Source organism: Rattus norvegicus, chromosome 13, assembly GCF_036323735.1.
Source record: "Rattus norvegicus strain BN/NHsdMcwi chromosome 13, GRCr8, whole genome shotgun sequence".
In the NCBI taxonomy this organism is placed as follows: domain Eukaryota; kingdom Metazoa; phylum Chordata; class Mammalia; order Rodentia; family Muridae; genus Rattus; species Rattus norvegicus.
Window position 1 is genome coordinate 85,773,551 of NC_086031.1, and position 26,612 is coordinate 85,800,162.

General features: G+C 45.1%; 1 protein-coding gene, 1 long non-coding RNA gene and 1 other non-coding gene across 3 annotated transcripts; 1 reads left to right on the plus strand and 2 right to left on the minus strand.

Annotated features, from left to right (window-relative positions):
• Positions 1-9,085: 9,085 nt before the first annotated feature.
• Fcgr3a (Fc gamma receptor 3A) lies at positions 9,086-19,106 on the plus strand. Its single transcript, NM_207603.2, has 5 exons — positions 9,086-9,149; positions 9,659-9,679; positions 10,027-10,281; positions 15,192-15,446; positions 18,528-19,106. The coding sequence occupies exons 1-5, from the start codon at positions 9,110-9,112 to the stop codon at positions 18,704-18,706; spliced, it is 750 nt and encodes a 249-aa protein (NP_997486.2). The 5' UTR covers positions 9,086-9,109; the 3' UTR covers positions 18,707-19,106.
• A 2,732-nt stretch (positions 19,107-21,838) lies between these two features.
• LOC134481591 (uncharacterized) lies at positions 21,839-23,459 on the minus strand. The gene is made up of 3 exons (XR_010057287.1): positions 23,394-23,459; positions 22,271-22,379; positions 21,839-21,973 (listed from the first exon to the last, which is right to left on the minus strand). It is a non-coding gene; the product is annotated as an uncharacterized LOC134481591 (long non-coding RNA).
• Trnan-guu12 (transfer RNA asparagine (anticodon GUU) 12) lies at positions 23,181-23,254 on the minus strand. Its single transcript has one exon. It is a non-coding gene; the product is annotated as a tRNA-Asn (tRNA).
• Positions 23,460-26,612: the final 3,153 nt, after the last annotated feature.

Below are 26,612 nucleotides of genomic sequence, written 5' to 3' on the forward strand. Positions count from 1 at the left end.
TGCTTTTGCCTCCCAAGTGCTGAGATTAAAGGCGTACACCACCATCGGCCCCTGGCTTTTGTTTCCTTTTGTTTTTCGAGGTTTTTTTACTTTTGTTTTGTTCGATGTGTATATGAGTGTTTGCCTGAATGTATACTTGTGCAGCACACACACGCAGAGAGGTCCCTCAGAAGCCAGAAGAGGGCACTGGATCCCGCTGGCACTGGCGTTTTAGATGGCGGTAGGCTTCCCTGTGGGTGTTGGGAATTAAGCCTGGGTCCTCTGAAAGAGCAGCAAATGCTCCTAAGCACCGAGCCGTCTTGCCAGCTCCTGCTGGACTTTTAGCTGTTCTGATGACCACAAGGCAGCGGAAAGTGAAGATGTGTAACTTCCAATCCGCCATCACAAAGGCCACGTGATGTACTAGAAAGTTAGACTTATTTTTCTGGAACGTTTACTTATAGAACTCTGAGCTACCCTGTAAGACGTCCAACCACCACGGGGAGATGCCACATGTAGCTTCTCCAGTTGATGTTCACAGCTGAGCTCACGCTTGAAGTCCTCCTGCTCCGATACCAGAGATATTTGTGAAGAACCCTCCGAGGGATCCAAGCCTCCAACTGTCTGAATCTTCTGAAAGGATGCCCCAGGCACTGAGGAACCGAGTCAGTCTGAATAACTGACCAACAGAATCCCGGAGCTCAATTATAGAACAAAGACAAAACGAAGCAAAAGTTGCTGATTTGTTTTCAAGGTGCCTCAAGCCAGCTTAGGTCCAACTACAGGCGAATGGAAAACACCAGACTCTGACTCAGCACAGCCCCTGCACCCCTCACTGAAACGATGTCCACCCTCCTCAAGCGGCCAAAAGCCAAGGTTTCTGACAAGGTCATGCACTTGATAAGCTTTACAAGTGACAGCATCTAAAATGTAGAGGTGAACCTAGGCAAGGTTTTGGTTGAGAAAAAGACGTATAAATAAAAGAGGGAGAGCTTAGACCTGGACGACTTGTAAAACTTACTCTCTGATTCCTCATAATGACGGCTCTCACTGCCCATTCCCCAGTGCCCAAGCTGTGAAGGATCTTCACCTCTCACAACAGTGAATTATAGAATAGATAGATCATCATGGGCTGGAGAAACAGCTCAGTAGTTAATGAAACGTTGTTGCCCTTCCAGAGGATCATGGTTCAGTTCCCATCATCCACATTGGGTATCTTACAACTACCTGTAACTCCAGCTCTGGGGACCCAATGAAATTTTCTGGCCTCCATAGGCAGGGCACACATACAACACACTCTCTCTCTCTCTCTCTCTCTCTCTCTCTCTCTCTCTCTCTCTCTCTCTCTCACACACACACACACACACACACACACACACACACACACACTCATAATTTTTTAAGTCTTCAAAATATTAAACTTTTGGAATTCTATACCTGGCCTATTCCAAAGACAGCCAAGATAGTTGAGCTACCTTTCTCTTAGTCCCGTTAAGCTTCCCGGTGTGGATATTGCCACTGAAGTCCTACATACTTCCACTGATCATTTCCCACTCAACTGAACAGCTTTGAAAATGCCCCAAGTCATAGAACTCATTTCCACTGCCACTCAAGGCAGTCAGAGGCTGTGAGACACCACTCTGGGAATTGAACTCCGGTCGTCTGCAAGAGAAGTCAGTGCTCCTAACCACAGAGGCATCCTCCAGCCCCACTGAATCTCTCCTTATGCTGGTCATTATATTAGAACCCACATTAGTGACTTTGTTTAATTTACTGTCAGGCCACTTTAAAGCCCTGTTCTTGGTACAAAAGGCTCAACACATCAACTTTGACATATGGGTTTGGGGTAGATACAATTAAGCCCATAACATTGCCCCAAAGTGGAGCAAAGGAGGATCCCTTTAGTTTCTGTGGTAGAAAACTGTAGCCACTCCTCAGGGTTGCAGAGTAGGCCCCAAAGAAAATGAGATGTTCACAGAAAAAGAAAAGAAGAAAACTGGACAGCCAGGAAACATATTCATGATTCCTTCCGGATGGAGATTCGTAAAAGAAGTGGAAATCTACTGCTAAAAGATGTTCCCCCTCCTAATTTTCAATCGAAACTGATCTCTGAAATTGGGCTAATGCCATTTTTCTGGTTGCAACACTGATGGAACCCCATGTGCCCTTTCCAGTTCTATTGACCACTCCCTCCTTCATGTTCTTCCTGCCTGCTCCTTTTGAACCTCTGCTACCCAAACTCTTTTGTTAGACGCTCTTCCCTTTCACAGCATGTGAAAATTTGGCCCACATTTCTCTCTTTGGCCCCCTCTCCTTCTTAACTCTGCCTCCTTTTCCCTCACTGACTCCCTTTCTCCCTGGATGCTCTTGACAGTTGGATGTAGGGTGAGCTGTCTCTAGAGCTTACCGTATCCATATTCTATTCTAAGTCCCTCTTTCTGCTACGATGCCAGCTAGAAAGCACTCTGCAAGTAACCTGTGTGTTACCTTCCTAGGATGTCTGCAGGGGTCAGCATGAGGCTTCTTAAATGAGAGGAGGAGGAGGACTGTGTATTCCCTTATGTAAAGTGTAAAACATCAACTGCATATGCCCCCTCAATCATGTCTTCATCCTAATTGACCTTTCAAGGCTCAGGGCTTTGTGTCTAGCTGATTTCTTGGACTCTTCACCTGAAATCTCCACAATGGCCTCTCCCTCAGCAACAAGAGCTGAGAACACACACACACACACACACACACACACACACACACACACACAACACACCTTTCTCCCAACTTTCTACCCCTCTTGTATATCTCATGTTCATGAAAAAAATGCTACCACCCTCCTAATCAGAAAGAAGGGAGGGTTGAGCCTCACCCAGACTATTCTCTACCACCTCTGCCACCTCTATGGACAGCCATGCACTCGAGTCTGTCGGTTCTACATTCTTAGTACCTCTCTTAAGTTATACAAATGCATTTTCACTTTTAAAATAGAGGACCTTGCTTGCTTGTTTGCCCACCTGCCTGCCTGCCTGCCTGCTGCCTGCCTGCTTGCCTACTGCCTGCCTGCTGCCTGCCTGCTAGCCTGCTTGCCTGCTGCCTGCTGCCTGCTGCCTGCTGCCTGCTGCCTGCTGCCTGCTGCCTGCTGCCTGCTGCCTGCTGCCTGCCTGCCTGCTTGCTTGCCTATTGCCTGCCTGCCTGCTTGCCTGCTGTTTGCCTGCCTGCCTGTTACCTGCCTGCCTGCCTGCTTGCCTGCTGCCTGCCTGCCTGCCTGCTGCCTGCCTGCCTGCCTGCCTGCCTGCTGCCTGCCTGCCTGCCTGCCTGCCTGCTGCCTGCCTGCCTGCCTGCTGCCTGCCTGCCTGCCTACCTGCCTGCCTGCCTGCCTACCTGCCTACCTGCCTGCCTGCCTGCTGCCTGCCTGCTGCCTGCCTGCTTGCCTGCTGCCTGCTGCCTGCCTGCTTGCCTGCTTGCCTGCTTGCCTGCTGCCTGCTTGCTCGCTTGACTGTTTGCTTACTTGTTGAGACAGTCTCTTTACGTAGCCCTGGCTGTCCTGAAACTCACTATGCAGAAGACCAAGCTAGTCTCGAACTCACATAGATCCACCTGCCTCTGACTCCCAAGTGCTGGGACTAAAGGTATGTGTTCCCATGCTTGGCAAAGCAGGGGACCTTTAAACTATAAAACAGAGGAGGCCCGGGTTTCAACTAAATAGTTGAGATACTCAGACTCTGGCTGTTTTCAATCTTCCTGCCCTGCAGCTCACTTTTCAGGCTAGAAGGGTGTTTTTATGGTTTTTAAATATGATAATACTGTTTTTATTTTTAAAATGTATTTAGTTTGGGAGCTGGAGAGATGGCTCAATGGTTCAGAGTACTGGCTGCTCTTGCAGAAACCCTGGGTTCAGTTCCCAGCACCCACGTGGCAGCTCACAACCGTCTCTAGCTGTAGTTCCAAGGGATCCCAACCCCTGCCCTTGATCTCTACTGGCATGGCACATAGGAGGCACATAGGTAAACCTGCAAAGAAAATGCCCACACACACGAAATAAAAATAATGCAATTTTCTAATCAATCATGCATTTATTTATTAAGGAGTGAGTGTGCCACGGTATGCATGCAGAGGTCAGAGAACGGCTTTGTGGAGCCAATCCTCTCCCTCTACTTTACTATGGGGTCTAGGAACCAAACAAAGGTTATCAGGCTTACGAAACAAGTGAGTAAAGTGTTAGCCACCAACTCTTACCATCAGCCTTTTAGAATTCTACTTTTTGAGGCAGGGTTTCAGAGAGCTTTGCTGCCCTTGAATTCCTGATCCTCCTGCTTCTACCTCCCATGGGCGGGATCACCGGCAAGGACCACCATACTCAGCTCTCCAAGTCTTTTTTTTTAATTTTTTAAAAAGATTCATTTATTTATTCTATATGAGTACACTGTCACTGTCTTCAGACACACCAGAAGAGGCATCAGATCCAATCCCAGATGGTTGTGAGCCACCATGTGGTTGCTGAGAATTAAACTCAGGACCTCTGGAAGAGCAGTCAGTGCTCTTAACCACTAAGCCATCTCTCCAGCCCCTCTCCAAGTCTTTTATGTTTTAATTATTTTAGTAAAAACAAGTCAGATCACAGAGGAGGGTGGAGGACTTGGAGCTATGAGGAAAGGGTCCAGAGAGAGATCATGGATACACACTTGAAGCCCAAAGGGTCAGATCAATAATAATATGCAAGTATCATGGGATAGGGCCGGGAGGCAGCCAGGTTAGCATAAAAAGTCAAGGTAGCTCATTTAACCGCTCAGCCATTAAGGTGCAGTCTTAAATAAATCTTGGTTTCTCCGTGTGATCATTGGAGAGTGACATAAGGTAAAGAATTTCAGTGGCCAGATATTTCACTGTTTACACATATATTAAGGATATTTTGTTTACAGTGAGGCAGCAAAGACAACACAGTGGTTGAAAGCACTTACTGCCCTGGCAAAGGACCCAAGTTCAGTTCCTAGAACCCTCACCAGGCAGCTCGCAACTGCATGGAATGTCAGTTCCTGGCATCAAACACACACACACACACACACACACACACACACACACACACCTCTGAAGGCACCTACAAGCATGTGGCACACACACAAAAGAAATCTGAAAATGTACAGAAGACCATGTACTAACAGCTTAACTCTACTTTGCAACTGAGGCTCTTTCATTAATTCCTGGGAGCTCTCAGAGTAGGGAAGAGTACGCAGCACTGTTTCCCATACAGAAACCTTTGTGATCACCTGGCCAGGGTTAGCTGAGTCCCCGCTAGGTGCCAGACGCTAGGGTGAATATTGGGAATAGAATCATTAAACAGAATAAGAAGACTCCATGCCTTCCAAGGCCACTCTGTTCAAGGTTCATTCTGTGATGAGGCCTAACAGGGTTTCAGAGGTCAGCTGTGTCACAACTGTTACAGTTTCAATGTGAAATGTCACCCACAACCCTTGGCCCCTAGCTGGTGATACTCCTTTTGGAGATTGTGAAACCTTTAGGAGGCGAAGTCTAGCTGATCAAAGTGGCTCGCCAGGGCTGCAGCCCTTGAGATTTGTAGCATCTCCCTGCTCCCAGGCCCTCTAATTTCTGTTCTCTACCAAGCCATGGGTAGGTAAAGAATCCCAGCTGCACACTGCCACTGCCATGGTGCTGTCTGCGCGTGTGCCTTCTCTACCATGGTGGACTGTGTCCTATGAAACCGTAAGTCAAAACAAGCCCTTGTCATAGTGAAGAGAAAAAAAATGATTAATACAACAACTGAATGAAGGAAAGTCTCAACCTCCCTTCTTCTACCTCTCCTGCTAATCAACAGGCCTGGTGCCACATACCAAACCCACATCTCTGACTGAACTGTTTCATTTAAACTTCACAGCTCATCGGAGTTTACTGATGTAAACTAGCCCCACTTCTACAGAAAAGGAAACTCGGGTCTATAAAGGTTAAATAAGTGGTGAAATTGAGATTTAATCCCAGGCTCATTTGAGATCAGATGCCACATGAACGAAGCATCTGTTCTCCTTCTTCTTCTTCTTCTTCTTCTTCTTCTTCTTCTTCTTCTTCTTCTTCTTCTTCTTCTTCTTCTTCTTCTCCTTCTCCTTCTCCTTCTCCTTCTCCTTCTCCTTCTCCTTCTCCTCCTCCTCCATCATCATCATCATCATCATCATCATCATCATCATCATCATCATCATCATCTTCATCTTCTGTGGTCCAACTAGCACATGCTCTTCTGTGTAGACCTTTCACCTAAGTGGACCGGCCATTGCCCTATCTGCGCACAGGTAGTATTTCCAAAGCGCTCTCATAGTCCCCAGAGCACTTCAGAGTCTTACCTGGTGGTCTTTCTCTAGGAATCTGTAAGTGTTATGGAATGGCAACTGATTGACTAGTGTAATCTCAATAATTTTTGCATTTTATTTCTGAAGGAAGAGAAGGAATAGGGGAAAAGGAAGAAGGGGGAAAGAATGAGCGGGAAGAAGAAAGAGAGAAAACAAAAGGTATTGCAGTGACTCTCCAACCCCTACAAGCCCGTACAAAGGTCACACAACTCAGTTATAATATTTATAAGCTGCAAGTTGGGGATTTAGCTCAGCGGTAGAGCGCTTGCCTAGCAAGCGCAAGCCCTGGGTTCAGTCCCCAGCTCCGAAAAAAAGAAAAAAATATTTATAAGCTGCATGCCTAGATTGGGAAGATATACCATTACACTGCTCTACTCCCAGCTATGAGATCCCTTTCTCTTTTACTATGCACTTCCTTCTCTCTTTCCTATCTAGCCTATACTCATGCTACCAACAGCATTTTCCTCCATTGAGGACATGGAGAAAAGATGAGTCAGAGGCAAAAGTGAAACTTGGAAGGAGGAAAGCTGAAGTGAATCCTTGTGCTGCAAGTTAATCAGCAGAAAGCCACCAGGAAATCTAAATACAGAAAGTGCCTGGGAACACACAGCCTTTACTTTAGAAGCTGCTCACCAGCCTATAGGCCCCTTATTTTCTGCTTTAGGTTTTCTAGATAAGCCTCAAAGCACTGTTGCAACGAGCTTTAAGGTTGGGGTTCTCAGCTGTATTTGACACAATGTGACAGGCTCCGGATTCTCAGCCGTATTTAACACAATGTGACTCTATTGAGCAACATTAGAATGGCTGTCTGGATCCTGCCCATTGTTCACCTTCATCAGACATCTAAACCAGAGGCCAGTTAGGGAGGGGCTGCTGTAAGAACTCCAGGAGGGTGGGATGGCAAGGGGCAACAGTCAACTAGCTCTATAGACAAGCAAAGCAAGAGCAAAACCTGAGAGATGGTTTTCGTGGGATTCTGGAGTAGAGAGGACATCAGCCCAGGGCAGTGGTCAGCAGGGCCCTTCAGCCTCTCCGTTTCCACTCAACCCTTGCAAAGCTTCATTTTTTTCCTTCTTTATATTTCTCCCTTCCCAAATCAGCTCTACCAAACAGAGTCATCTGATTTCTTCTGTCTAGGGGTTGAGCTGATATGACTGCTAAACACTTAGCTTTGTTAAGGGGGAGGTTGAACACTGTGTGAACATGCTAGGGAAGAGGTGGGAATAAGATGTTAACCGATCTTACCACATCCTGTTACACCGCCCTCCATGTTTTCTGTTGAGGAGCCCTGTACTCGGGCCGTTCAACTCATAGACCAGCCCCGGCCCAGAGAATCATTAGAGCTAGGGCTACCCTGATCTGCTGTGGTGAGCACAGAGCCAGCCACACTGGGGTAGAGCTCCTATCCCAGCTTTCTGTTTGTCGGTTGCCTTGGGGTGAGCGGCCTCCTCTGCTATGCTATCCTGCCACCAGGATGTCCTGCCTTGTCACAGATCTGACACAGGGAGCCCAATGGCTATGAAATCGAGCCTCTCTGTTTGAAGCTCAACAGAGAAAGGAAATCCATTAAAAATGGTGTCAAAAAGATGGTGACATCAAATACCTCTACCTCCTTCCGGTGCCCCTCTGGACCTCGAGCCGTGACAACAGCAGTGGTATTTGGGGCTTAGCACCCAGAGCTGCTGTTTCATGTAGAAACCAGCTACCAAGTTCCCACAGCTTGAATTAGGTTTTTTTTCCCATAAAAGAACTTAATGTATTTGGCATGGTGGTTGAGTCCTTTATATAATCAGTAGACTCATACAGAAGAGGAAAAAATGTTTAAGGAGTTCTTGTTTTCACCTGGCACTCCCATTTCTCTGTGATTCTCTCTGCCTCCCTTTAGTGTCTTCTCTTTCCAGAGCATTTCTCAACTCCTGTGTGGGCTTCTCTTAACAAACAAATTTAGGGGAATTTAGCTATCAAATGTCACTAAGAAGTTGGTAACTTCTTATGTATCCCAGATTTTTTTTAAGATTTTTTTTTAAGATTTTTTTCAAGACATTTTGAAAGAAAATATAGGTTGATACAGTATTGAAAAGAGCTATGAGTAGATTGAAAAGTTTAAATTGGGCTGGAGAGATGACTCAGTGGTTAAGAGCACCAACCGCTCTCCCAGAGGTCCTGAGTTCAATTCCCAGCAACTACATGGTGGCTCTCAATCATCTGTAATGGAACCGATGCCCTCTTCTGGTGTGTGTGAAGATAGCAGCAGTGTTTTCACATACATAAAAGAAATAAATAATTATTTTTAAAAAGTAAAGTTTAAGTTACTATTTTATATATGTGGTCAGACCCTTGCCTGCATGCGGATGGGTCTGGGCCAGGTGATAAATTCTGAGATAGAACCAAGGGAGCCCCTGGGGCATGGCTCTTGCTGTGAAGGCCATCAAAAGGTCATGTTGCCCCATTCTTGGCCCTGGGAGCCTTGAGTCTACTGACAGTACCCTCTGATAGACTCTCTGTGTGTCCCCATGGTGCTCAGCTCTGATCTACATAAAGCAAGTGGTTGGTTCCATCCCCCTTGGTAAGCTCTCCAGTCGCTCTCCCTCCTGTCCCTGCCCTGTCACAGGGCTCACCCATCAGAGTCCACAGTCAGGAGTCAGATGGTGTTTCTGGAAAAGGAAACTAGTGAGGTGGACTGGGGGGTTGGGGAAAAAGCTATTTACTTCCTCTCTTCTAGCCAAGTAGGCCCTTAAGAGTTTCGGATATCTGTGGTGACATTTTCTGTCTGCTGCTGCAGCAGCATGTGGTACCTACTACTACCAACGGCACTGCTACTTACGGGTAAGTGGGGCTCAGTGGAGAGGAAGGCAAAAACTTATGAGGACCTACGTTCAGCAGAGACCACCTGAGTTTCAGGTCAGGCATAGAACCCCCGAAATGGGCCTGGATTTAACTCCTAAGACAGACTCTTAGAGATCAGCAGCAGGTTGGCTCTGATTTGTGCTTCGTTAGGAGGGGCCTGTGCGTTAACCCGTCTGGGTGGGTGTCCATTTCCCTACGTGTAACTTGAAGAGGCAAGAACTAGGTGGTCCTAAGGTTTGTGTCGACATCCTGGCATCTCTTTCCAGGAAAGGTGGTTCCTGCGGCTTGATTTAGGGAAATGCAATCGTTACTTTTAACCTGACAGTCTGAACAGGGAACAAGGAGAAAGGAAACAATGTCACAAACTAGGATCTGAGTTTCCTGCAGCATAGGTGCAGGCCTTAGAGAAGAGAAGGAACCAGCAAGAGGAATGATGGGAGGGAATCTCGCTGCCCAGCATCTGAGTCATGCCTTTCTTTTTCTTGCAGTTTCCTCTGGCGTTGGAGCTGGTGAGTTTGCCCCAGAGTTTTCGAATGATAGAGGGAGATACACACAAAGGCCCCAGGAAGTTGGGAAAGGACTATTGTATGGGATCTGGTGGGGAGGTGGGGTCTGCAAGCTAAGAGCAATACCCTATCACAGTCGGGATCAGCCCTAGTACCTCTGGTTAATTTTTCTCCAGCTACAGAGAAGGTCAAAATTGGGGCCAAGCATCCCTGCCTAGATACCCTAAGAAAGAGTCATAGATGGACTGGGAGGGCTGTGGGTTTATTCCCTCTGCCTGTATTACCCAGGGAGTGCCAGGGTAGGGCCCACTCCTGTGTCTTCACTCCAAATTCTCTTGACTCCTCATCAGGTCTCCAAAAGGCTGTGGTGATCCTAGACCCTGAATGGGTCAGGGTTCTCGAGGAAGACTGTGTGATCCTCAGGTGCCAGGGCACCTTCTCCCCCGAGGACAATTCTACCAAATGGTTCCATAACAAAAGCCTCATCTCGCACCAGGACGCCAACTATGTCATCCAAAGTGCCAGAGTTAAGGACAGTGGAATGTACAGATGCCAGACAGCCTTCTCCGCGCTCAGTGACCCGGTGCAGCTAGACGTCCATGCAGGTGAGTTGAAGGGAAAGAGGGGGCCTGAATTACTTGGGAAAACCCAGTATGGTTTGGGTTAATAGTGGTAGGGTGGTATGCCGTCCATCGGAAGGGAGTAGAACTGTAGTTTTGGCTGTAAGTATGCACAGCATCGAAACTCCTGCAGCGTGTAAAAGATGATGAAATTTAACAATTCCCGGGACTGGCATTTTTCACTGATCACGTACAACACAGATACGCGCTCTGAGGTCAGCGACATGCTCCGTATGATTCATTCTTTTACACTGTGTTCTTAGGATCTCAGTTTCCCTCTATATGTTATCCCTCAGATATTTCACTCAGGCTCATCTAAAAGGCCAAACAGCAGTCTTCCTCTGCTGGGGTATCTTTTTGTGTTCCGTCTAAGGTTTTCTTTGTATTATTCAAATGTTGATTTCTGTAAGGGCAGAGAGCTGAGTGCTGCCTGGAATTTGATACTGTTATTCATAAACTTACACCTCACTCACCTTTGATTGGCTTAATAAAGAGCCAATGGACAATAGCTAAGCAGGAGAGGAGAGGCGGGACTTCCGGGCAGAGATAGGAACCGTGGGAAGATTCAGGCGACCGAGATTTGCCAGCCTGACAGGTGGTGGGCAGTTGGGTAGAAGGAACTGGTGCTGGGACTGAGAAGTAACTGGTCACGTGGCTGGGCGTAGGCCACAAATAGTTGGGGTAAATTTATATGAACTAACCAAGAACCAGGCAAGCAAAATTGCCTAGACTTTCATAAATATTAATAACTCGCTGTGTCCTTATTCGGGAGCCAGCAGGCCCAAGCAGCCTGGCAATACTCAGTTTCAGATCTTTAATAACCTGGTACCACATTACTCAGTGTCTGTCTGCACTATCTTCCCATCAGTGCCGTGCTGGAACTTACTTGTTAGCATACACTTGGCCCCTTCCAACGGTGCCACGTCTAGCATGAGGGACAGACCTGTCTAAGGAGGCAAGGGGATAAGGAAAAGATAAATAAACATGGACACACAGAAAATCTTGGATCAGAGAGCACAGTTCATTGGCAAAGCCGCTGACCCCAGGAAGTGAGGCACGTTTGTTACACACAGTTGAACAGGGAGTGAAATTATTGCACGTAGCTGAACAAGGAATTGGAGTCATTACAAACAGCTAAACACGGAGATATCTATATCTGTATGTATGTATGTATGTGTCTATGTATGTATGTGTGTGTATGTATGTATGCATGCATGTATGTATTTATGTATATTATTATATATAGACTATCTAGGCAGGTTTAGCTAATCTTGGTAAGAGCAATCTCTATAGGGGACAGTCTTCAGGCCATAAACATCCAGGGGTAGAGAGATACGGTGGATGTATATTCCGCACATATGATCAGCATCCACACTTGGACCATCCCTCTAAAACTCACTCCAAAGAAGGCTTTGCCATTTCCCATGGGTCTGAGTACTTGACGTGGCAGTGTGGAGGTCTACACACTCACGCTTTACATCAGTGGCTCTCAACCTTCCTAACGCTGCGACCCTTTAATACAGGTCCCCATGTTGTGGTGACCCCCAACCATAAAATTATTTCATTGCCACTTCATAACTGTAATTTTGCTTCTGTTATGAATTGTAACGATTCATAGTGCAGAACTGATATGCAGAATATCCCATACCTACCCAAATAGGCACTTGAGCCACACACAGGTTGAGAATCACATTTATCATAGAATGGACATGTGTATGTCGATCAACGGCATCCTAGTGTGACATCGGGTAAGAGAATTAATTACCTTTTCAGGCATAGCTCTTTTCTAGCGTCCTTGGAATCATATCACATGCTGTCAGCCTGCCTCTATTTACACAACTGTCTCGTTCGTACAGCATGAGTGGGTGGGATAGGGCTGGAGGGGAAGAAGGTGAAACTCAAGGGATTCTACATCAGGGTCCCAGTGAATTGGGCTTGTCAAGCTGCTTCTCCTTGCTCCTTTGCCTCTAACTCTCCACCTAGACAGCACAGATCTCACTGTGCACAGCTACAGTATCCATTATCTTGTTGGACGAAAGGAAGCTATCTAAGAGTGAATAAAGCGGGGGAGGGGGATTACTGAACAAAAGCAATAGAAAAATCAAGTCTTAGGGCTGGGGAGGTGGCTCTGTGGATAAAGATGCTTACCACCGAGCCTTGATAAACCTGGGTTTGGTCCCCAGAACTAAGAAGCAAGGAAGCCACACATGTAAGTCGTCCTTTCATCTCTACAAACATGACATAGCATGTGAGAATGTGCACACCTTATTTTTAAGATTTGTATTTACTTTACGTGTGTGAGTACACGGCAGTGCAGCTGTCTTCAGACCCACCAGAAGAGGGCATCAGATCTCATGACAGATGGCTGTGAGTCACCATGTGGTTGCTGGGACTTGAACTCTGGACCTCTTAACCACTGAGTGATCGCTCCAGCCCAACACATGCACATTTTTAAAAAACAGAAATCAAGGGACAGGCATGGTGGATTGTGTCTTTAAACCTACCACTCATGAGGCAGTGGCAGGGGGATCTCTGTGAGTTTGAGGCTACTCTGGTCTACACAGTAAATTTCAGAACAGCCAGAACTACATAGTGAGACTCTGTCTCAAAAAAAAAAATAATAATAATAAGTTAAAAAGAAAACTCAACTCTAAGGGCTGACTTTGCTCTATAAATGGGCGTTGGGTGTCTTGTTAACAAGGACTGAGCAAGGCTGCTACCGTGAGCAGTAAATTAATCAAGAATGCCCCAGATTTTCCTTTAGGGTCAGATTCACTTTTGCTTATGCTCTGTATTGACTTTGGGTAGAATTTTTTTTACTATTATTCTAGTCTCATTGGCTCTATAGTCCTTCTGTCCTAGCTCACTGTAGAACTTAACCACACCGCAATATAATATTCAGAGTATATTCCTGTGTTCTAGACTATAGGTTCTGTAAGGTTAGAGACCATACATGGTAGAAATCTGAGTATCACCAGTGTAAAATGTCTGTCGTGTGCTTGTTGAATGAATGTCTGTATACTAGTTATGTTCTTAGCAAGTCAAACAGAGCAAAGGACATTCCCCCAGCCCTGGCTGTGGAGCACACCTGGGACCCCAGGTCTTGAAGGAGGATCAAGGGCCATGAGGCCATCCTTGGCTGTGGGAAGCAAGCCCAAGATAACCTCGACATCATGGGACCATGGCTTAAGAAACAAATAAATCGTACTGTTTTAATAAAAGACTATTATCCCCCAAACCATGCTCTATCCATACCAATTGCAATCTTATGCTAACACAATGTACTCCTTAGCTGAAAAAGTAAGTGACTAAATAGGTGGCATTTTTGATAACCGATATAGCTTGTGTGCTTATAGTTTTTGTTTGGGGCATTGCTTTCTGGTTTTTTTTTGGGGGGGTTGGTTTTTGTTTTTGTTTTTGTTTTTTTAATAATAGGTACTATGTAGTTCGGAGTTGCCTGGAACTCACTATGTAGTTCAAGTTAACCTTAAATTCCTGATTTTCTTGCCTCAGCTTCTTGTATACCAACTTGGTTGATAAATGATCTCACTCATTAAATAACGGAAATTGCCCTCTATTTGGAGATTTTTTTTTTCCTGGTTGAGAATCTCCACCAAAATGTTCTACCAACTTTGTTTAGCTCTGAGCACTAAAATTTAAAACCCACAGTATATTTTTCTTTGTTCTTACTATGGATGTTACTTGGGTTATAGTTCAAAAATGAACAAGAAAAGAATATTTTAATAACCTCTGCTCCTGACTGGGAAAACTCCCATTAATCTTCACACACACACACACACACACACACACACACACACACACCTTCCTTTTTTCCGTGCTTTTAACATGATCCCATTCATATTGTCACCTGCTATCAATATTTATCTGACGTGTATTTCCCCAGTTCCGTCCCACCTTGACTTCACCCTGTGTGAAATCTGATCACCTGAGATCATAGTGAGACTGGTACCTGGCCATCTTTCTCTCTTGAAAGCCTTGCTTAGTCATGGTCTAACTGAGGCCTAACAACATTTCAGAACCAGAGATCGCTTGACAGCTGACATTCTCTCCCCCCCACTTCCTGCTTCCTCCACTTCCCTACTGAGGCCGCCTTTGCTGCTGCAACCCCTCCAAGGAACGCTCGGTCTCCTGTAGGGACTCTCAATATCCCTGTGTCTCTTCAAATCTAATTTTTTTTAATGTAGAAAGTCTTTTTTTGGTTTGGATTTTGGTTTAGTTTTTTAGAGACAGGGTTTCTCTGTATAGCCCTGACTGTCCTGGATTTCACTCTGTCGACCAGGCTGGCCTCAAACGCAGAGTTTTCTGCCTGCTTCTGTCTCCCAAGCAAGGGGATTAAAGGCATACACTACACAACTTGACTTAGAAAACCATTTTTAAATGTAATTGGTTTAGAAATACTCTTAGTCCTTGTTACCTGCCAAATGTAAGCCCAGCACATAGGGATTCTGAAGATATCCTCAACTTTGCTTCTCTTCTCCCTCATTTGTGACTCTTCTCTCTCTCTCTCTCTCTCTCTCTCTCTCTCTCTCTCTCTCTCTCTCTCTCTCTCTGTCTTTCCATCCCTGACTGTCTCTGTGGCTCTGTGGCTCTGTCTTTATCTGTTTCTCTCTGTTTCTGACTCTCTGTCTCTATCTATCTCTCTCTGTCTCTATCTCTCTCTGTCTCTGTCTCTCTCTCTCTCTCTTTCTGTGTGTGTGTGTGTGTGTGTGTGTGTGTGTGTGTGTATCCCTCTTCTTGGTGTGATCTGAGGAGCTGTGTAGGAAAGTTCTCCGTCTGGATTCCCGTTGCATCTAGGATGGAGTGATAGCCTTACCCTGCAGTAGAGACCCACATTCAGAATTCACCCTCCTGACTGTGACCTCTCTGTCTTTTAGACTGGCTATTGCTTCAGACCACTAAGCGGCTGTTCCAGGAGGGGGACCCCATTCGTCTGAGATGCCATAGCTGGCGAAACACGCCTGTATTTAAGGTTACCTATTTACAGAATGGCAAAGGCAAGAAGTATTTCCATAGGAATTCTGAACTCAGTATTTCAAAAGCTACGCACGCCGACAGTGGTTCCTACTTCTGCAGAGGGATCATTGGACGCAACAACATATCTTCAGCATCCTTGCAGATAAGCATAGGAGGTGAGAGGTCTTCAGGTCCTTTTACAATGTGCTAGGGTTTTATATTACTGTTATCATCATCATCATCATTATTACTTTTTTTATTGTGTGCATGTGCATGTGTTTGTGTATCCATGTGCATGTGCCACCGTGAGCTCGTGGAGGTCAGAAGACTTTGAGAAGTCAGTTCTCTCCTTCCAGCATCTGAATCCTGGGGATTGAACTAACTGAGGTGGTTGGGATTGGCAGCAAGAACCTTTGCTGGTCTTTTTCAATTTTTTTAAATCTTAATCTGGCACAGATGTGGACCCTCAAAGGGTGTTTTCATTACTTTTTATATTGCTATGAAGAGACACCAGACCTAAAGCAACTTATAGAAAGAAAGCATTTAATTGGAGGTTTGCTTGTAGTTTCAGAGAGTGAGTCCATGACCATCATGGTGGGGGAACGTGGCAGCAGGCAGGCATGGCACTAGTGCTGAGGGTGAGAGCTTACACCTTCTCCACAAGCTCTGTTTCATGTAGCAGGAAGAGAGAATGAAAGACTGGGCCTAGTTTGGGCTTTTGAAGCTCACCCCAGCGATATACCTCCTCCAACAAGACCACACCCACTAATCCCGAACAGTTCCAACTAGGGAAGAACAACTAGGCTCATTCAAATATATGAGCCTCGGGGGCCATTCCCATTCAAACCACCACAAAAACTTAGGAGAAAAGACAAGTTGATGGGGCTGGGGATTTAGCTCAGTGGTAGAGCGCTTACCTAGGAAGCGCAAGGCCCTGGGTTCGGTCCCCAGCTCCGAAAAAAAGAACCAAAAAAAAAAAAAAAGACAAGTTGATGAAGTAAACAAGTCAATTGTAAACAATTAGAGAATCTAAATAAAAGACACATGAGAGTTCTTTATGGTATTCAGGTACATTTAGTCATAGTTTAAAACTATATCAAAATTAAAAGTTAGGGGGCTGGAGAGATGATTCGGCCATTAAGAGCACTAGCTGCTCTTGTAGAGGACCTGAGTTCAATTCCAAGCACCCATATGGTGACTCATAGCCATCCATAACTCCAGTCCCATGGAATCTGATGCCTCTTCTCACCGGCCAGGGAACTACATGAATGTGGTGCACATACACATGCCCAGGCATAGACTAAATACATACATACATACATACATACATACATACATACATACATACATACATACATATTTTAAAGTAAAAATTAAAGCTGGGCTAAGCTTGGTGGCACATGCCTTTAATCCCAGTACTCTGAGGCAGAGGCAGGTGGATCTCTGTAAGCTGAAGGCCTGACAGGTCTATATAAGTGAGTTTCAGACCAGCCAGGGACACATATAAGACCCTGTCTCAAACAAACAAACAAACAAACAAACAAACAAACAAATGTGACTAGGGCTGGGAAGTCAGCTCAGTAAATCTTCAAGTGCTTGCCTCACAAGAATGAGGACCTGAGCCAAAGCCCCAGAGCCACATAGCATGCCACTTTCGGTGGCATATTAATAATTCCAGGACTGGGAATGTAGAGACAAGGGAACCTGGGGCACTCCTATTTAACCTAAGTGATGAACTGCAGGCCAATGAGAGACCCTGTCTGTATTAGTATGTTTTCTGTTGTGTTCAATGCCATGACCAAAAACAGGAGGAAAGGGTTTATCTCAGCTTATCCTTCGAGGGCATATAGTCCACCACTGAGAAAAGGCAAGCAGGAACTGAAGCAGGAACTGTGGGAGGACACTGCTCCCTGCCTTGCTGTCTGGTTCATGCTCAGCTAGTTTACTATGCTCAGCTATGTAGCTTACCTGCCTAGGAATGGTGTTGCCCACAGTGGGCTGGCCATCTCATAGCAACCGTCCCAGTTCCCCACAGACACGCTGACTTGGGCAATGACTCAACTGAGGTTGCCTCTTCCCTGGTGACCCTAGGTTGTGTTATATTGACAGTGAAATCTAACCAAAACATTGTCTAGAGGAAGTGAATGGCATTTCTGAGGATGACACCCAAGGTTGTCCTCTGATCTCCATATGCAAGCACACACAAACACACACACATATAAACACACACACACACACACACACACACTCACTCACTCACTTATACCCATACATAGATACACAAATGCACTCATACACACATGTGCACAAGCACACAAGCACACACACATATATACCACATATATACAATTTTTAATTGAAAAGTATTAAGCCCAGGACTGGAGAGATGGCTCAGTGGTTAACAGAACTAGGTGCTCTTCCAGAGGACCTGGGTTTGGTTCCCAGTACCCACGTAGTGGCTCACAATTTTAACTCCAGTTCCTGGGAATCTGGCACCCTTTTCTGGCCTCTGTGGGCACCAGATATGAACCTAGCACACCAACATAATGCCGGTAAAATGCCCATATGCATAAAATTAAAATAAAAAATGGTTTAAAAAATTAAGCTGGGCTGAAGCATTGCTTCTTAGGAGGGCAGCTGATGCTTACTGCTGCTTCACAGTTGGTCCTGGAAGACCCCAGGCTTCCCCTTTCCCCTGAGATAGTCTACGTCTTTAATAGCATCAATCAGGAGGCAGAGAGAGGCCGGTGTATCTCTGAGTTTGAGGACAGCCTGGTTTACATAGGGAGTTCCAGACCAGCTAGGACTACATAATGAGACCCTGTTTTAAAAAAAAAAATGAGAGAGAGGGTGGGGGAGAGAGAGAGAGAGAGAGAGAGAGAGAGAGAGAGAGAGAGAGAGAGAGAGAGAGAGAGAGAAACTAAAATGTACAAATTTGTCCACTTTCTGGACAGTAATAACAACCTCACAATTGTCATGTGACTCCTGTGGACAACTTACCTTGCCAGACGCTGTCTGTGGCATTCCCTCCAAACAAGCAGAAGCTGTGACTGAGCTGCTGAGGTCCTCTCAGGTTGCACTGAGATGGAAAAGTCAGTGAGAGAAGGAACAAAGAACTCGCCCAGGCTCTCCCATCTATCCTCTCAGACCTGGTTCCCAGCGGGTGTCAGGAGCAGTCTGGTGGTGTAGACCTCACTGTTTCTTCCAAAACCCCGGCCTTAATGACAGCCATCTTTCTCGTCTCTCTATTCTCCTAGATCCGACGTCTCCCTCCAGCTTTCTACCGTGGCATCAAATCACTTTCTGCCTGCTGATAGGACTCTTGTTTGCAATAGACACAGTGCTGTATTTCTCGGTGCAGAGGAGTCTTCAAAGTTCCGTGGCAGTCTATGAGGAACCCAAACTTCACTGGAGCAAGGAACCTCAGGACAAGTGAGCCCTCGTCTCATGGGATGAGGAGAGCAATAGCGTAGAATCTATTAGCTTCCCTGTGGACTTGCGACCTCACCATCTGCATCGGCACCAAGTTTGAGTGGCAGGAATAATACAGAGGCCCCTCCCCTAACTTTTTTTTTTTTTTGGTGTTGTATGTTTGTTGTTTGTTTGTCTCTCTCCAATGGACAATCTCAGGGGAAAGAGAAAGCCTGGGGTCTTCCAGGACCAACAGCAAAGCAGCGATGAGCACACAGCTGCCCTCCCAAGAAGCGATGCTTCAGAGTTTTACTCTTTCTCTGCCCCAAACATTTTGTTGTCAGAGCAAAGCAGCAGCACCGGCGTTGGGTGATGACCCCTTTCTGTGCTTAACAATTGTTCCTAAATAAACTTCTGGAGAAAAGTGAACGGCTGCTTGAGCCAGTGGGCCAGCTTTCCGATCTTCCTCGGGCCTGGTTGCCTTCTGGGAACCCCCAGATTTCTTTCAGAGTGTGGGAAGTCCTGGGGACCTAGGCAGTGCAGCTGAACTCCTGAAGTAGACAGTCAAGAGCTGGGGAAGGGGAGGAGCAGAGCCAGTTGATAATCTGGGGGAGGGAAGTCCCTTTCTTCAGTTGAATAGCCTCTGGTAAATTGTCCTGATCTACCACTGTTCACATGCAAGTAACCTTAACTAAACTCTGTGGGAAACAAACAAGACTCTAAAGAAAGCAGGAGAGGGACTTGTTCAGAAGAGGGGCCTCAGTGGGAGTAGGAAGCTGTGAAAGAGGGTAATGAGGGGGTGAGGGTTGCTGTCATTACCGGGCTTCTCCTGACAAGACAGCAGTGCCAATGGATAGGTAAAGGGTGCAGAGATAATCCACATTGGAGCTGGTCTCAGAGAACAGCATCTGCTTGCACGTGAGCAACCACTTGAATAGCGGAAGCCTATTGGGCGCGATTGGTTAGCACCTTACCTCGAATTGGACAGCGAGGGTGCATACAGCCAGGATCTCTATGCAGGAAAAGCACATTAAAGAAACCCTGAAGAGTGCAAACGATACAGCAGGCCAGCGGCTAGCTACTCATGCTACTCATAATTCAGCATTTTGACCTTTGGGGCATGGTGCACGGTGCTTCTTATTTAAAAGCACAGAACACCAAGTAGTCTGGCTGTCAGTCATGCCTGCGTCTTCTCCTACAGAGAATGACCAAAATATACTGTATACATATATGAAACTGTAAAAAGTTTTTAGATTTACTTTTATGTGTATGGGTATTTAGCCTTCACGTATGTATGCACATCACATGTGGCCCTGGTGTTTTCAGAGGCCAGAAGAGGAAGTCAGATCCCCTTGAACAGATGGTTGTTACAGATGGTTGTTAGCCACCATGTGGTTGCTGGGAACTGAACCTAAAGCCTTTGCAAAAAATTGTTCTTAAGCACTGAGCCATCTCTTCAACTCCATGTCAAATACTTTTTTATTGTAAAGAGTAGGGGAGTGAGCTAGAGGGGTGACTCGTCGGTAAAGAACATTGGCTGTTTTGTGAAGGCTCTGGTTTCAATTCCCAGATCCCACATGCGTTTACAACCATCTAAAGCTCCAGTTCTAAGGGTTATGATACCCACTTCTGACCTCCACTGGCGCCAGGCTCCAAGCACAAATGCAGTATATATATTGTTGGAGTCCAGGAATCTCCTCACAAACCACACAGATGCTCATCTCAGTCAGACAGGGATAGTTTATTGAGCATACGCCCCAGGGCTGGTTGACCAAGGCCATGGTCCAAGTTCATGACCCTGAGTTAAGATTCTACAGGATTTTTAAGCCCAAAATCTACAAAAATCTGTGCCAAGTTATTACACCAATTAGGATTTAGGGACAGTGGTCTTTCTTTCTTTTTTTTTTTTTTTTTAAAGATTTATTTACTTATATATAAGTACATTGTAGCTGTCTTCAGACACACCAGAAGAGGGCGTGAGATCTCATTAAAGATGGTCGTGAACCACCATGTGGTTGCCGGGAATTGAACTCAGGTCCTCTGGAAGAGCAGTCAGTGCTCTTAACCACTGAGCCATCTCTCCAGCCCAACAGTGATCTTCCTTAGGAACATATCTTTGTTGTACACTTATCCTGCTCCCATTGGTTAAGCAGGGTACTCAGCTGTGGCACGGGACTTGCCTTGTCTAACATTCATGTCTTAACTTGCCAACCAGGATGTCAGTTACCCACATACATGTCTCATTCTGCCAAACCAGATGTCAGTGTCCAGGGAGGTCTTGGGAACTTAAACTTTACTAGACCACTACTCAAAATGGAAGTCTTACTCCAAATAGTTTCTTATATTGGTGCAGGTGTCTCTTTGTGTTTCGATCCATCTCACAGATAGCTTATAAACCCAAATACCATAAAAACGTATACATAGCAGAAAGTGCTGCTGGGTGGTTGGTTTGGGTCCAAACTTATTGTGGGTAATGATAGCAAAGCAGTTCTACTGACTTCTATCTTGATTGGCTTCCGAGGGCACAGAACATAACAGAATATGTAGTCAATTTTGGCATTAAAAAGTTTCCTAGTAACAGCAGAAGCAACACAGTAACAGTCCAAAATGGCAAGCTTAGATAGGTAACTGTTACCAAGGCCCTAAGGATGTGTATACAGACAGAATACTCATATGAATAAAATACAATAAATCTAAGAAAGAAAGACCAGAGGAGTCTAGGGCAGACCAGGGAGGCATCACCATCTGAGACCAGAGATAAGAATATCTTCCTAGACCAGAAGCTACAACTAAGAGAGGCTGCATCCGTGACATCAGCTTGACCTGTTCAAGGAAGTCTCCACAGCAGAGCTGGGATGCCTTAATGTGTCAGCCTCGGGCATTGGTCGATTCTGGGCCACTGGAGTGGGGGTGGGGGTTTGAAAAGATAGAAGCGAATAACTCATGCTGGGCTAAGTGAAGGGATACCCCTAGCTCAGGATCTGAGTTGGGGAAATGGGTTTAGAGTCCACAACAAGTGCACAGAAAGGAATGGCCAGAAGGTGAAGACACTGGTTGACGAAAGCCATCGTATTAAGAATTAGAAGAGGCACTGGGACTATAAAAATCAGCTTTTCTGTTTCTATATCCCTTCCCATAATACATCTGATTTTAGTCATAGGCCCTCTCTATTGTGCCTAGGCATAAGATGGTAAATCGCAGAGTCTCCGTGAAAGGTTCCTGAGGACATTGGCATGCACCCAAAACCAATTCAAGCTGGGTCCAGTTCTTCTGCTCCTCATACCCAGATACACTGAAAATACAAGTGAATAATAGAAACGATTTAAAATTGATTGTTGCCAGGGGTGGGGAGACTTACATTATTATTCATAGATTGATTATGTATAGCCCAGTGTGGTTTGGGGGAGGGAGGGTTCTGGGGTTACTCCAAGCCTTGATTGGAGAGGGGTAAGTGCGCCATAGTACTTACGTGTAAGAACCAGGCTGTCTAGTGCATTATACCAACACAGCAGAAGCCTGGGCATACATAACCCAAGACCAAGTTGGGGTCCCAGGGTAGTAAAATGTCTCCTGTGCTTGCCTTTCTCACCTATGGTGTGCTAGTAGGTGCCGAGAAGGTCGCGTGAACAACCCAGTCTCATCCCAAGTTGTTCTGGTCCTTTCATTCTCCGTGAGCAAAACAGGCAGGTAGTGGGAGGCTGGAGAAAGGAGGTTTATTTGGGGTGAGGGCGGGAAAGGGGGAGTTTCCCAGGCAAAAAGAAAGAAAGAAAAAAAGAAAGAGAGAGAGAGAGAGAGAGAGAGAGAGAGAGAGAGAGAGAGAGAGAAAGAAGGAAAGAAGGAAAGAAGGAAAGAAAGAAAGAAAGAAAGCCAAAGATTCAAAAGACAAACCATGAGTTTAGGAGGTGCAGTTCTGCCTATTGAGTCTAAAAGAACCAGTGAGAGAGAAGGGACAGTTTCGGGGACATTTATTAAAAGACATTGCTGTCCAAGCTAACGAGATGGCATCAGATAACGCCAGGTATTGAAGGAGTAGACGCTGGTTGGGTTCGGAGTTTACGGATTCTGGAGCAGCTACTGGGGCGGAGAATTAAATACCTGAGAAAGGGAACCTCTTTCGGTACCAGCAGGGGATGATGAGATTAAGAAGGAAGTGGAGGCACCTCGTCCAATATGGACGCAGCCAGGGAGGGATTCAGGATTCCTGATATACGAAGGAAAGCCAGGCAAAGAAAAGAAGTTGTCTTCGGATCATTATCACTGAGTGCCCAGACTCCTAGAGTATCAGCTTTCTATGTCGTTTCAGCAGTAAACTTGCAACAGTAAGAAAACAAGTTAGCTTCGGAAAACCCGGCTAGCAAAATGCTTAGGCAGAGGGTTGAGGAGTTCTAACTACAATATTAGGAATGACACTGGGCTCCTGGCGGTCAGCTGAGGGCGATAGCCTGAATTCCTCGAACAAATTTCAGGAATGCGAGGTTCGCAACACAAAATGCTCCCACCGTCCCTGGGTGGGCTCGAACCACCAACCTTTCGGTTAACAGCCGAACGCGCTAACCGATTGCGCCACAGAGACAGGTGATGCTCAGTGGTGCTGTCAAGTCACCTTACTAAAGAATACATTGGTCATCTACATTGGCCAAGGATTTCAGTTGGAATTGAAGAAATTAACCTAACCATAAATAAATATAGTAAAAAAGGGTACCATCTCCTACTTTGATAAGGAACAGGTCCCGATTCTACCCTCTGAGTCTGAGACGAGGATGATTTTTTATTTCCTTGGGAAATCCAAAATTAATGCATTCTGAGAGTTTGGGAATTAAATTGGTTTTGCTTAGAAACGTTGCAGGCGGGTCTAAGTTAATTTACGTCTGCACATGTGCCTGCGTAAGTACTGAGTCATAAGCTTATTATTTTTAACGTAACAACTACGTTTCCAGGCGTGTCTGGCAAAAAATACTAAGGGTTCTTATAACAAAACTAGTCCTACCAGCTGTCTTGAGGTATACTGGGACATGAATCACCCAGGCAAAACAGGTAGTTTTTCAATTCTTGTAACTTAACGATGTTAACAATGGCGAGTCTGCGAATAAATGTCAAAAGGCACATTCGCCTTAGTCTACTGCCTTCAATTTCAGGATCCTCATCAGGGCTGGGGACTAATGAGCCATTTTCTGTATTGCCCCTGGGAGTTTTCTGGAGCTTCCACATACTAGTGCCTCCATGTGTCTGTTTCTACCAATAATACACAGATTTAAGTTTAAGTACAGGTCAACATTTTAAAAGATTTCATACAAAGATACTTATGTGCAGAAATGATATGTGCATTTATTTTATATTTTTGCATTATATACTTTTATATATAAAACAAATAAATATATAATTTGTGTGCATATAATTTCCAACAGGAATCTGGATCTAAGCTCTCAGCCATTGCTCCAGCGCTGCACCATTCAAGAGAAGACGGGGTGGGGGGTGGGGGGGCATTTAAAGAGAACAAGAACAACAACAAAGAAACTGATGAAGAAAGCCAACAGAGCAGGACACACCGCACACACCACGATTTATCACCACCTAATTATAGGTTCTAGTAAGAGGCTTTTATATAGTAGAGCAAATAAACACTAAGTCTTTCCACAATATTTTAAAGGCTGAGAGTTAAAGGTGCAAACCCCCGGAAAGGAGAGTCGTATGAGGGAAAGACAATCCTGAAAGAGAGAGAGAAGGAGGGCTTTATTTTGGCTTATGCTCTGAACAAGTATATTCTGCAATGCCACATAAGGCTAGCAGGGCTCCTGTGACAGAGGCATGTGTGTCAGACTTCACGTATCCTTGGAAGCATATTTGATTGAACACTTGATCCCCAATTGATGGCACTGGTCTGAATGTTTCTTTAAGAGGCAGAGCATCTGAAGAAGAGGTGGGTTTCTAGGGCTAGGCTAAGTTTTATAACCAGCCTCACCTCCTGCCCAGGACTCGAGATTGTTCATCTTGAGAATATAAACAAGCAGAATTTGTGTAGAGGGGTTGTTTTAACTGCCAGTCCCAGAAATGACTTCTGAGATACAAAGAACTGTCTCAGAGATTTCCTGTATGATTCACAAAATATTGGTAAATATCATAACAAAAAAGAGAGAGTATCTCTTCTCCAATCCTTGCTTCTCTTCTCAACTGGGCACGGGCTAAGGAGGATTCTAGGATAGCAGGTGAAGACTATGCAGGAAAGACTAAGAACAATGAACAGAGATTGAAAAGTGTTCTCACCAGAGAGGACAGAAAAACACTGGCAACAATGTAAATGCTGGAAACTGAGAGGCTAAATCAAGAAACTATGATGTAGCCATATAGAATAACAATGGAATAAATGATTGAAGGAATAATGATTGAAGGAATATTTTAAGCTAATATTCAGTAACAGTGGAAATAGAACAATTCTAAGTAAAAAGTCAAACAGGGTTTTTGGTTTTGGGTTTTTTTTTTGTTGTTGTTGGTTTTTTTTTGTTTTGTTTTGTTTTTGTTTTTGTTTTTGTTTTTTTTTTTGGTTTTAACACTGGAACTCGTGAAATGTACAGCACCAAGTGAACTGAGGACACTGTGGTGTCCTTGGGTGCTTGTGACGTCAGTATAGTTCACCACTGTAACAAATATAGCAGTCTGGTGCTAGGTGGTTCTAGGGGGGAGGCCATGCGAGTGTGTGAGCACAGGGAGGAAACAAGAGTCTCTGTCATCTTCGCTTAACTTCGCTATGAACCAGAGGCAGCTCTAAAAAGTAGCCTTAACAATAGCAAGCAATGTGTACAGTTTTATCCCAACTTTATGTTCAAAATGTGCCCCACTCATCCTCCCCCTACCCCCACCCCCCCCAAAAAAAAACAAAAACAAAAACAAAGGAGCTGGAGATGTAGCTCAGCACAGAGCATTCACCTAGCATGCAGGAGACCCTGGAATAAATGCCAGAGAAATATTGAGCAAAATGTGAGCAGGTGTTTCCTGCACAATGAGGGTGGGGTGCCTCATTCATTCATTCATTCATTCATTCATTCTTTCTCTATTTTTTTCTGCAAGGAAAATGTAGTACAGGAAAAGTATCTTTTTTTTCTCCAAAATGAACATACACTATGCGTGAGGTTCTTTCACACATATAATCATTTACAGTCAAAAGAATCATTCAAAACAGATAAAACACAGAGAGAGAGATGGGGGGGGGCTACCATAGAAAATAGGAAAAATCCCCCATTGGAAATAAATAAATGGTCAGCAATAAATTTGTTAAGATAATTATGCTGTAGTTATATAGCTTAACACAATGAAGTGATTAAAAGAAATGCTGAAATTGGAGCTTTGAAAGATTGAACAGTTTGAGGTCAAAAACAGTACGCATCCTTCCTTGTGCAGAACTGGCTTCCCAGGACTTTGGTACTGCACAGGGTCTCAGAGATCATGGATCCAGTTTACGAATGTAGAAAACAAACTCCAGAGGAATCAAAGCAAATTCTTCCTCAGTAATTTAGAACAACCAAAAAGTAAGCAAAAGTCAAACGTCCTGAACTTCGGACCAGTGCTTCTTCCGTGCTAGGTTCAGATAGGACATTTTTGTTATTCTGTGTCCCCGCCAGCAGGGATGGCTGTCTCCCAAATCTACACACTTGCAGTGTGGCAGTGGAAAAGAATTCGGACTTGAAAACTTGGTCCAGCCACTGCTACCACCTTCCTATTGTGCAGCAAAGGAGATCATCGTGATGCCCAGTGTTTTAGGACGCATGAAAGTGTTAGAAAGCTCGATAAAGGTGGGGTTAAGAACCTACGCTTACTGAATGTGCTGCTGCACCTTTTGCACTAATTTGGCTAGACAGAGAGGTTCTTGAAATATAAAACCCGAGTTTTGTTTTTAAAAGTGATTATCTCTCCTTTATAGGAAGAACAATCACATAGAT

Coding starts and splice junctions, on each gene's coding strand:
- Fcgr3a (NM_207603.2), top strand. CDS start 9,110: ATGTGGTACCTACTACTACCAACGGCACTGCTACTTACGG. Junction 9,150..9,658: donor AACGGCACTGCTACTTACGG/GTAAGTGGGGCT, acceptor TTTTTCTTGCAG/TTTCCTCTGGCGTTGGAGCT. Junction 9,680..10,026: donor TTCCTCTGGCGTTGGAGCTG/GTGAGTTTGCCC, acceptor ACTCCTCATCAG/GTCTCCAAAAGGCTGTGGTG.